Source organism: Hyalella azteca, unplaced genomic scaffold (genome assembly GCF_000764305.2).
Source record: "Hyalella azteca isolate HAZT.00-mixed unplaced genomic scaffold, Hazt_2.0.2 contig9792, whole genome shotgun sequence".
NCBI lineage: Eukaryota > Metazoa > Arthropoda > Malacostraca > Amphipoda > Hyalellidae > Hyalella > Hyalella azteca.
Genome location: NW_025939852.1, coordinates 70,414 through 83,146, shown reverse-complemented (window position 1 = coordinate 83,146; position 12,733 = coordinate 70,414). Strand labels below are relative to the sequence as shown.

The 12,733-nt window shown below is 36.0% G+C and overlaps 1 protein-coding gene across 1 annotated transcript in view; it reads right to left on the bottom strand.

Annotated features, from left to right (window-relative positions):
• LOC108665586 (CD82 antigen-like) overlaps positions 1–10,819 on the bottom strand; it is a 20,444-nt gene extending 9,625 nt beyond the window's left edge. The window contains exons 1-2 of the mRNA XM_018152360.2: positions 10,633–10,819; positions 4,836–4,919 (exon numbers count right to left, since the gene is read on the bottom strand). Of these exons, the coding sequence (XP_018007849.1) occupies positions 4,836–4,919; positions 10,633–10,716 (168 nt within the window). The 5' untranslated portion in view covers positions 10,717–10,819. The remainder of the gene's footprint in view (positions 1–4,835; positions 4,920–10,632) is intronic.
• Between the last annotated feature and the right edge of the window lie 1,914 nt (positions 10,820–12,733).

Sequence of the window (12,733 nt, the reverse complement as noted above, 5' to 3'; positions counted from 1 at the left end):
TAGATGTGTATAAGAGACAAGTTCTACCCATAGAGAAGTTCTACCCATAGAGGCGTTCTACCCATAGAGGCGTTCTACCCATAGAGGCGTTCTACCCATAGAGGTGTTCTACCCATAGAGAAGTTCTACCCATAGAGGCGTTCTACCCATAGAGGCGTTCTACCCATAGAGAAGTTCTACCCATAGAGGCGTTCTACCCATAGAGGCGTTCTACCCATAGAGGCGTTCTATCCATAGAGGCGTTCTACCCACAGAGGCGTTCAACCCATAGAGGCGTTCTATCCATAGAGGCGTTCTACACATAGAGAAGTTCTACCCATAGAGGCGTTCTACCCATAGAGGCGTTCTACCATAGAGGCGTTCTATCCATAGAGGCGTTCTACCCATAGAGGTGTTCTACCCATAGAGGCGTTCTACCCATTGAGGCGTTCTACCCATAGAGGCGTTCTACCCATAGAGGTGTTCTACCCATAGAAGCGTTCTACCCATAGAGGCGTTCTACCTATAGAGGCGTTCTACCCATAGAGGTGTTCTACCCATATATAGAGGTGTTCTACTCATAGAGAAGTTCTACCCATAGAGGTGCTCTACCCATAGAGGTGTTCTACCCATAGAGAAGTTCTACCCATAGAGGTGTTCTACCATAGAGAAGTTCTACCCATAGAGGTGTTCTACCAATAGAAGTGTTCTACCCATAGAGGCATTCTACCCATAAAGGCGTTCTACATATAGAGGCGTTCTACCTGCACAGGCGTTCTACCCATAGAGGTGTTCTACCAGTAGATGCGGTAGATCAAGCAAAGCTCTACTGCGTTGAAGTTTTCCTCAGTCAAATTTCCTTACAAGTTCTAAGAAAAAACTTGTACGATTCCAGGGCAAACTGTGCACATACATACGCAGGCCTGTGTACTGTACATACACTGTACAATACTGGGGCACATACGCAGGCCTGTGTACTGTACATACACTGTACAATACTGGGGCACATACGCAGGCCTGTGTACTGTACATACACTGTACAATACTGGGGCACATACGCAGGCCTGTGTCCTGTACATACACTGTACAATACTGGGGCACATACGCAGGCTTGTGTACTGTACATACACTGTACAATACTGGGGCACATACGCAGGCCTGTGTACTGAAAATATACACCGTACAATACTGGGGCATGCTGGGCACGTACGCAATACTGGGGCATGCGTATATATACGCACTATACGCACGTACGCCACTTGGTATGTGGCGGCGCTGCCGATGTCTTCTGGCGTTCACTTAGCCTATATAGCCGTGCTGCGCAAGCCACATCTAGAGAAATGAGCGGGGCAATGTCCAACTATTGATGCACTTATTGACCACAGCGCTGCTGCGTAAGCCACACGCAGAAAAATAAATGGGACTTCCAAAACCAATTTACTTATTGACCATTTGTGGGCCATCCTGATCGTTCTTTTCCCGGCTAGGGAACGGATCGCGCAGACAGAGAGTCACTATTTGGACAATAAGACCCGTTCATTTTTCTGAGTGCATTGTAGATTTAGCCTCTGCAGTGGATTGTATAAAAAAATAAAGAAATGAAATTTTCTTTAATCCATCAGTCATCATTCCCGTGTGTGCTTCGGCAGGTAATGATCTATAAATTCTTGGACAAATAACGATGAAACATTGTCATAATGTAGTGGATGTATAGTATATATAATATAGAGGATATATAGTATATATAATGTAGTGGTTATATAGTATATATGATATAGTAGATACATAGTATATATAATATAGTGGATGCAATTTAAAAGTTTGAAAAAGAATATGAGCAGCCACTGACCTATAGTATACTGAGCTATAACGTTTTGGCAGCTTGTCGCAAAGACTTATAGCTAATATAAACGGTTTATATGAAGGATTTATTGTTATTTGTTTAGTTACTGTATCCTACATATTAATCCCTGTTGTCATAGTGCAGATACTGTAGATATATTATATAATCTGAATTTATTATTGTTATATTATTATCTGTTCCTACTTTAGTTTTATGTTCATTGAATAATGTGCGTCAACGAAGCATCAGACATTCAATTTATTAAGTTCGACAGCTTGCAGCCTTTCTCTAAAACTTATTTTTGAGATATTCATATAAATACAAACAAAATTCGTATAGTTTGGCTGAATTTGTTCCTTTATAAATAACAATTCTCTTGAAGATCAGAGAATGAAATTTATTAACAATTTTCTGATTTGCTTTATCAAGGAGTCGAACGATTTCTTTTTCGCTGGCGTCAGTAGACAAAAAAGCAGGTTTTCCGAAGAATTTTTCTTATATTAACGATGTTAAAAAAACATTATTCATCATCAAATAAAGAGACGCTTATTGCAACGAAATTTCGAAATTAGCATGCATAAAGTGCACTTCCATATAAATGTATGTCTTATATTATTTTTTAAATAATGACACAATTTCCCAACGAAGCACTGCTACGCCATTTTTCCCGACAATATTAGGCCAGGATGACATATATACTCGTACGCAAGGGCAAAAGTCGATCGCGATTTGGACAAAGCCCCACTCATTTCTGTGGGTGAAGGAGCTTCCATTATCATGCCAAGCTGTAATTAAGCTCGACCTCCTTACCTCAATAATGGCTTTGAATAATGGGCAGACAAAACCCATTTTTTAATACTAAATAATCAGGATTAGTACAGTGGTACAAATATGATAGAACTTCATGCTATTAATGATGACATATTAGCTTGATATCAATGATATAAATTTACGTGATGCTAAGACATTAGCATGATAATAATGATATGACATTAATATTATATTATTGATATAATTTAAACGCAAAAATAATGATATATCTTTAATATGACATTAATAATGTAAAATAAACTTGATATTAATGATAAAACAATTACATAATATTAATTATATAAACTCATAAAATCTATAAAGTTTATTTGATATTAACGATTTAACATTTCCTAATTGGAGTTGGCCTAAAATTAGTTTCTTTCCTATGTTCGTTAAGAAAATAAATCATAAAAGCCGGTTCTTGAACAGGTTCTTGCATCTCAAGAACAAGTTCTGCTAGCCTCGCCAGAACAAATGAAGTACTCTTCTTCAAACAATTTTTATTATTATTCTTATCATAGAATTCTTTTCGTTGTAAATCTCTTACACAGATCAAAATTTCCTTTTATCCAAGAACGAGTTGACGATAACATCGTCGCGAGCAGAACTTGACTTTTTTAACCTAGATTTTTTGTTAAAAAATTCTAGCTGCACAGCTTTACTCTCCTCGCACAAACTTGATAATTGATGACGGTGCTATAATAAGGGCAATATAATGTAATATATTGCAATAAACTGCAGTATAATGCAATATGATCTAATATAATTCAGTATATGGCAATATGATATAAATTAATTCAATATAATGCAATTTTAAAGCAATATACTGTAAAATATTGCAATATAATGCAACATATTGCAATAAATGGCAGTATAATGCAATATGATATAATATACAATGTAATGCAATTTTAATGCAATATACTGTAATATATTGCAATATAATGCAACAGAAGTTAGTAGACGTCAACAGAAGGCATTGTAAGTTCACTCAGCACTCAACTATTCAAGGATGTCGTTGCTAATCCCGAGCCTAAACTTTATTGCGGAATAAAAAAATGTATCAATTTTAATTCCTCCTTAAAAATACAACAACTTGACATTCGGCACACAACCTCTGTGTGACAAGAACACGTGTCCTGCGGTCTGTTTTGTATTAACTTTGTGTTCATCGTAGGGTATCTTTAGATTCAAGTAGGTAATAAAATATTCTCTAGAATATTTTCGAAATAATTCTAGAACTTGAGGATATCTGTTTTATCACCATGCCTATATCCTATAATACGTTATATTACTAAAATTTTAACATTTTTGATTCATAACTTCGCACAAAATTGTAAATTTCCGGTTCCAGCCTATCACTATTTTTGATGTTTCTTTATGTGTGGGGCGATGCAATATGACCAATAAAAATTAACGATTGCAAGTAAAAAAAATGTTACGAAAATAAGAAAAAACTGCGTTATTACGATTCGAAACATACGTGCTACTAAAAAAATGAATATGAAAATGCGTAATTGGATTTTAAACTTCAAAACTAAAAAGAGAAAATAGTAATTTCAAAAATGATTGTACTTTGACAACGACAAAAAAAAACGACTTATAAAAATAGCAAAAACTTGCACAGTAGAAAACAAAATAAACGCTTGAATGTCGAAATTTTCGATTAAATAACTATTGAAATCAAGAAATTTTTTGTAAGGGAAGCGAAGACGCGCGACATATTAAAATTCAGAAGCGATTTTAACATTATTCTAGTAATGTATTACGAGCTAGAAAATATCAAACTATCTAGAGGCAAAAAAAAGAGTGTCGGATGATGGCCTAGAATATATATTAACGTGAATTTAAATTATAAACAAGAAATAAAATTAAAATTATAGACAAAAATTGAAATTAAACATATTAAATGAATTTTTTGTTATAGGAATAAATCTAAATTACAATTACGTACATAAATTAAAATTCCAAATTAAAGACATCAATCAAAATCAGAATTTGGACGAAGGTAAGCATTTCAAATTATTGATTTATCAGACAAACAACATTTTTAAACAGAACTACAACAATAAAATCAATAAAAATGCAAATAAATGAATTTAATACATATTAAATTTAATACATAGACATATATAATGACAAAGTTTATATAAACAAATAAAATAAATTATAAAAATACCTAAATAAATGAAATTCTCACCAGAGTGCCGGAGAGGAAGCGTGTCAACGACACCGACGTGGCCAGCACCCACCCCATGTACCCCAGCAGCAGCGCCCCCGCGATCTGGGGGAGTGGGGGACATGATGAAACCGGGGGGATTTGGGGGATATATACATCAAACATAGTCATCATCTGGGGGAGTGGGGGGCATGATGAAACCGGGGGGAATTGGGGGGAAATATACATCCACCATAGTCATCGCCTGGAGGGTAGGGAGCATTATTAAAATATGTGGATTTAGGGGAAAATAAACATCTACAAGTAGTTTTATAAATGAACTGTATAAATTAGCCAAGCGAAAATATTTTTACTGAAGGCGGTTATCTTTCTCATATCAAACAACTTCTTACCAATCATCATCATCGATTGCGATTTCGAGTAAAAAACTGTATTCAAATCTAATTAAATTAACAAATTCTAACTTTACTCCGAAACAACAAAAACCATTTAACTTTAGTAATTATTCCAGTAAATGGACTTCAGTAGCTTAAACTCTTCAGCTTTCATCTCATTAGCTACTTTAATCACCTCATTAGCTGATTCAAGTCACCTCATTAGCTACTTCAAGACATTAACGCTAGGCATTTCGGCGAGGAAAGTGAGTCCAGAAAGTGAGTCCAGAAAGTTTAAGGCTCACATATGGCCGTAAACTTTCCCTATATTCCAGGCCGCCATCTTGGATACGCTTTACGCCCTCGGACGCCGTGCGTATATAGCGGTGCATGTTGTGCGCACTCAGAAAAATTAATGAGTCACATTGTAAAAATTGTGACAAAATTCATACGTACAGCTCGAGCAGAGAGCGGACATTGAACTGTTACGCCCTTTTGCTGGTTAAACTGAGTCAATATGACCCATATAAGGCCAAACGGAGCATCGCTATTATGACAACTCACTCATTTCTCTGAGTGTGTATGAATTTCTCACGCAGGTTGCGGCGCAGAGAATAAACAGCTGCTACGCATCGTCCATACACGCAGGGAAATGAATGAGACTTTGTCTAAATACCGATACACTTCTTGTCTTCGTGTGGGTTATCCTGACCTAGCTTTCTGCTCGTGCTGTCTGTGAGGAAGTGAGTCATTATTTGGATAATACGACTCATTCATTTCTCTCAGTGTAGGCCAGCTCTACGCCGAAAATTTTATGTGTCAAATTGTCCAAATAATGACACACGTTCTGCGCGCAGCACTATGCGCCCTTTTGCCGGGCCACAATTGGTCAGGATAACCTACACAATGGCTAAAAGCGCATTGAAATCAGGACAAAGTCCCACTAATTTCTGTTAGTGCTTACGCACTACAGTATAAGCATCTACGTATACGCATTACATCAAGTATACGCGATGGAACGGCACGACTTTCTCGCGTATACGCTGCGTATACACGGAGAATACTATACGCATCAATGACGATATGCACAACATACAGCGCTCATACTATACGCATGCTGGCTTATACGCAGCGGAGAACAAGTTTTACTTTCAACTGAAATAACGTATTGTGAAAATATGATATAACATAACATAATATTATATTATATTATATTATATTATATTATATTATATTATATTATATTATATTATATTATATTATATTATATTATATTATATTATGTACAAATGTGTTATGATAGTAGTACGAAGAACACTTATAATTTGCCTGAATATAAAACTAACTTTTAACCCACATAATTTCTATACATGTAAAATAAAACTAAGAGAACTTATAAGCTTAAAATCCAATAATATTACATTTTTACACCTATATTTTATTGTTCATATTCATAATTTGTATATATCTATAATATATAAATATAGACATGTATAAGTCTATAATATTCAAAAATATATACATATATACATAGTGCTGCTCACCCTGATGGTGATAGCTTGCTGTGATATAACATAAAATAATTAATATAAATAAATAAATAAATTAACGAGCCCCGATCACTAAGCCAGCTTCGTACGTACGTAGGCACGAAGCTGCACGACAAACACGCGCTCCGTTACCCGCTGTACGCGACCATGCATGCAGAGTGTACGTACGCCTGGTGCATGCATTACGTGCACTCAGCGTGCCACGTATCACGTTACGTGCACTCAGCGTGCCACGTATCACGTTACGTGCACTCAGCGTGCCACGTATCACGTTACGTGCACTCAGCGTGCCACGTATCACGTTACGTGCACTCAGCGTGCCACGTATCACGTTACGTGCACTCAGCGTGCCACGTATCACGTTACGTGCACTCAGCGTGCCACGTATCACGTTACGTGCACTCAGCGTGCCACGTATCACGTTACGTGCACTCAGCGTGCCACGTATCACGTTACGTGCACTCAGCGTGCCACGTATCACGTTACGTGCACTCAGCGTGCCACGTATCACGTTACGTGCACTCAGCGTGCCACGTATCACGTTACGTGCACTCAGCGTGCCACGTATCACGTTACGTGCACTCAGCGTGCCACGTATCACGTTACGTGCACTCAGCGTGCCACGTATCACGTTACGTGCACTCAGCGTGCCACGTATCACGTTACGTGCACTCAGCGTGCCACGTATCACGTTACGTGCACTCAGCGTGCCACGTATCACGTTACGTGCACTCAGCGTGCCACGTATCACGTTACGTGCACTCAGCGTGCCACGTATCACGTTACGTGCACTCAGCGTGCCACGTATCACGTTACGTGCACTCAGCGTGCCACGTATCACGTTACGTGCACTCAGCGTGCCACGTATCACGTTACGTGCACTCAGCGTGCCACGTATCACGTTACGTGCACTCAGCGTGCCACGTATCACGTTACGTGCACTCAGCGTGCCACGTATCACGTTACGTGCACTCAGCGTGCCACGTATCACGTTACGTGCACTCAGCGTGCCACGTATCACGTTACGTGCACTCAGCGTGCCACGTATCACGTTACGTGCACTCAGCGTGCCACGTATCACGTTNGGGATATTGTATATAGGGGCTGTTGGGGCGCGTATCCAGGATACTTATCGTGTCGGGATATTGTACATCGGGGCTGTTGTGGCGCGTATCCAAGATACTTATAGTGTCGGGATATTGCCTGTACCTGAAAATTTTTTCCGAGTTGATGAATGGGAAAGCATCATAATTTTGAAACACAAAACTAGGTTTTGAAGGATTTTATCAACAACTTAAATTCAATTTGAAATAGCTTATTATAAATTTGATTTAACAGGCGCAAAATAGTTTCTTCATAACTTGAATAAGTTAATTTGAGTTATATGTCAAATCAGGGTTTGAAAGAGCATTTCTTTAATTAACGACCATTAATAATATTCCCATTAACAGGATTCAGGAAAATTGGATTTTGAAAATTGCCACAGTAACGCCGTGCTGACAGCTATTAACCCAAAAAAATATCAGCATCGGTATATTATCTATTTTTATTCTAATTATAACCTATGGTTCAATAGTTGGCTTGCTAAAAGTTCACTTTTCAACAAAAAAAGAACATCTCATAAAAAATTCATCACAGTATAATATAACTTTTTGGAGACTCTTTCTGAAAACCCTACGGGATAAATCATCCCAATGATGATATTAGCAATTAACTGCCCACAAGTGACACTGTCTCGGTCTAGCAAGATAGAATTTTGAAGTCGACCATTTCAGTGGTCCGTGTTCCTGAGTGAACGGAAGCATGTCAACTACCGTAGTTGCCGCAGTATATTTAATTTCGTAATTTAATTTGACCATTTAGCTGTCCCACGTGACTTGAATAGTCGCACTCAAAAAAATAAATACGACACATTGACGGGATGGAATAATGATACATTTTCTTACCCGTAGCACAAATAGAGAACGGACGTAGCACCGATACGTTCTTTTGCCGGGCGCTACCGAGTCAGGATGGCCCACACAAGAAAAAATGCATTGCTATTTGGTCAAATTCTTACTCAATTCCCTGAGTGCTTACAATCAGGAAGTAGGATAGTCATAAAATAATGAAGACGTTCACGGTTCTCACGACACACGCAATCACCATGAAGCTCCCACGAAGATCTCATGCAAGGACGTTGCGTAATGCGTTTAAATCATCGACCAGGCGATATTTTCACAGCGTTTACATTAACACATCAGTGCTAGCGTAACGCACAGAATACGCGTCAGTATAACGCGCAAAATACGCGTCAGTGTAACGCGCAGAATACGCGTCAGTGTAACGCACAGAATACGCGTCAGTGTAACTGACGCGTATTTCTTGTCATCAAGCATTATTAACGCGATCGTTCATTAAACGGGGTAATTAATGTGGATAATTTAATTTGAATTAATTAATATATGTGGAGCGCTTACCGCAAATAATAAAAACAAAAAATATAACTCAGTACTCACTGCAGTGAGTGACAGAGAGCGCATTTTCTCGTCGACGAAAACATGAAGTCACGGATGGGCAGACAGACGGACAGACGGACACGGCGAGCACAATAGTGCATTTTTTTCATAAATGAGAAAATGCGCTAAAAAATACCATTAAATTTTCTTAGCTTGCATCTAATAAAAAGTATACGTCACGTGTTTGGTATTCGCCACCGAGTTTGTATGGCAAGCAAGGATTAAGACGATACTTCGTAGGTAAACCTAAACAGTTTGGTAACAACCTTCTTAGGTTTATTTGAAAACTCTTGGAAAAGAATGCAGAAAATGAGGCACTGTTAACATTAAATGAACAATGAGGTCAACAATGGACAATTTCAAACTTGTACATATCATAATTTGTGACATTCTGTTCTGAATAAAGCCTGATCTGAAAAAGCAAGTTGCATTATTTTTAACACAAATGAAATTATTTAAAAATAATAAGGCAGACATTGACGGCACTTAAAGAAGTCGATGTAAGTGTAGTTGGTATAAATTCTAATTTACGATCAATATATTATTGCATTGGATTGAGCTATTGTATTATAGTAAATAAATGTGCTCAACTTGAAATCATAATTGTTCCTTTTCTTGGAAAGAAAGATTTTTCGCCATCTGAAAGTTAAATTATAAAGAATTTATAAAAAGCTACTAATTTTAAATAACAGATGAATATCATACACGGGCAAACTGAATTAAGTAAGTTAAAGTATGACGTAAAGTTTAAATTTAACTTTTAGAAGTGCTAGAAACCTCCTGGGAAATGGCGTGGAAATAATGTTGATTATGAGTTATAATTTTGTTGAATCAAAGTTAATTCAACCTCATATCCATGCGGGGGAAATACTTGCAAAATTGAGAGTAATATTTTTTAAACAACGTTTTATGTGCGTGAAAATTTGACGGAAAATACTTATACAAGAGTGAGATCGGCATCGTTGAAATGTCCTTTATCCAACGTACGTTATTTCAAAGTTATGAACTAACAAAAAATACTCTTGAAAGTGAAGATGGAATCGTTAAAACAACGCTATATTCAACGTTGATTCAACGACTTAAAATATCGATATGATGAAGTCATAAAGACTTCTTCATTCATTATCAATAACATCTTTTCATCAACTTATCTATAAGATCCTTTAATCAACTTTATTTCAACAGGATTAATTAAAGGAAAACCCTTACGAAAGTGGGAATAACACCCTTTAATCAACGTTATTATTAATTATTAATATTATTATTAATAACTTTTATTAACTAACGAAACACTTACAAAAGTGAGGGCGGTCTCTTCCATAACATCCTTTTTATCAACATTATTATTAATTATTAATATTTTTATTAATAACTTAATAATTAACGAAAGACTTACGAAAGTGAGGGCGGATAGTCCCGTTAGGACGTGTCTTAGCCAGCCTATCTTCTTGTGGCCGCGATGCGCTGACTTGAAGCTCATGCTGAATATCTTTTATCTTCACTATCAAACTTATGTTTAATTTCACAGATCTCTATATATAATGCACCATATAATGATGCGTAACTCACGTCAGCTGACACTTCTCTGTTGGAAATTAGCCATTTCAATTAATTAATAACAAGGTACTTCAATTCATTAACAATTGGGCACTTAATTCCTTAATGATTAGTTATTTGATTTAAATAATAATTAGGTATTTCAATTCAATAATAACTAGTTATTTCGATTAATTAACTATTAGGTAATTTACTCTTGCGTACGTGTGCTCTGTAGCAAATGTAATTATGTATTGACGTAGTGTACAAAGAAAAATAAATTTCTGATAAATTAGTGGTAAAAATTCAGTAATTACGAGGGTCAGATTTGAAACAAAGTTAAAAACTTTAAAGATTGTATAATTATGCATAGCACTGTTGCACAATTGATGACGTCACAGAATAGAGAAATAAATAAAGGATTGAAAATTTAATAACGGATTAAAGATGAATAATGGATCGAAAACTAAATAAAGAATTAAAAAATAAATAAATTATTGGAAAATAAATAACGAATAAATAAATGAAAAAATGCATTAAAAATGAATAACAGAGAAAAAATGAATAATGGATTAAAAATAAATAATGGACGGAAAAATAAATAACGGATTAAAAACTTAATAACGAATTAAAAAATAAATATCGGATGAAAAATAGATAAAGGATTTAAAGTAAATACCGGAGTAAAAAATTAAGAACGGATTGAAAAATAAATAGCGAATTAAAAAATAAAAAATTGCCTAAAAATAAATAACGAATAAAAAATAACGGACGGAAAAATAAGAAGCGGCTTAAAAAATTAAGAACGGATGGAAAAATAAACAACGGAAGTATCGCTGTGATGGCTGTTGGAAGTAACGACTCGCGTGAAAGTGAACGCTGCGTAAGCTTTCATTTTATTGTTAACTTCACAACAAAGTTCTGCTTCATGGAAGACATAACAATCGTAGGAGATTGTGAAACAATGCGCGACATTTTTTAACACAGCCTGTGGAGATCAAACAGACGCATTCTACTCGCAACAAGCAACAAACGCTGCACAGATACTGAGTATTGTATTTAATTTAATAAAAAAATAATGAGTATTTTGCACCTTTTTTTTCTCAAAAATGCTTTTACCAGAACTTCAGGCACGCGGCGCTTGCCTGAAGCCTTTTTTGCTCATTCACAAGAAAGACTTCATCATTCACAAGAAAGACTTCATCATTCACAAGAAAGACTTCATCATTCACAAGAAAGACTTCATCATTCACAAGAAAGAATTCATCATTCACAAAAAAAGACTTCATCATTCACAAGAAAGACTTCATCATTCACAAGAAAGAATTCATCATTCACAAAAAAAGACTTCATCATTCACAAGAAAGACTACATCATTCACAAGAAAGACTTCATCGAAAGACTATGTAGTTTTATTGATTTTTTGTCTCTTTTCTAAACCTTCGTAAGCAGAAATAAATAATATTAATATATATAATAAAATTACCATTAGGAAACTAATTCATACAAAAAATTAAGCGTTTAAATTAATTGAATTAACTATTAAACCTAAACTATTAAACAGCTGTCTGAAGTTATAGTGTAATAAGGTAGGAGGTATAACAATTACCCTAGCAAGCATTCACTCAGAAAAGTGAGTGAGACTTCGTCAAAATATGTAGTGACGCACTTTTGCCTCTTGTAGCTTGACGTTACCTCGACTTGCAGACGTAAGTCTTTAAAAAGTTTTCGTATTCGCACCAGATTTTGCGCACACTCATTTTTCCCAATAGTTTCGAAATCGGTATAATTAAGAATAAATTGTTAATGTAATTAAACTAATACTTAATTAAACACTGAAATGAAATACATACTTTGTTATTCCCATTAAATTATTTGAATTGATAAATTATGCCCAGAATGGGGAGCAGAGATCTCTGCTCCCCTTGGGGATCTCTGATCAAGATTAGGGTCCCAGTTGG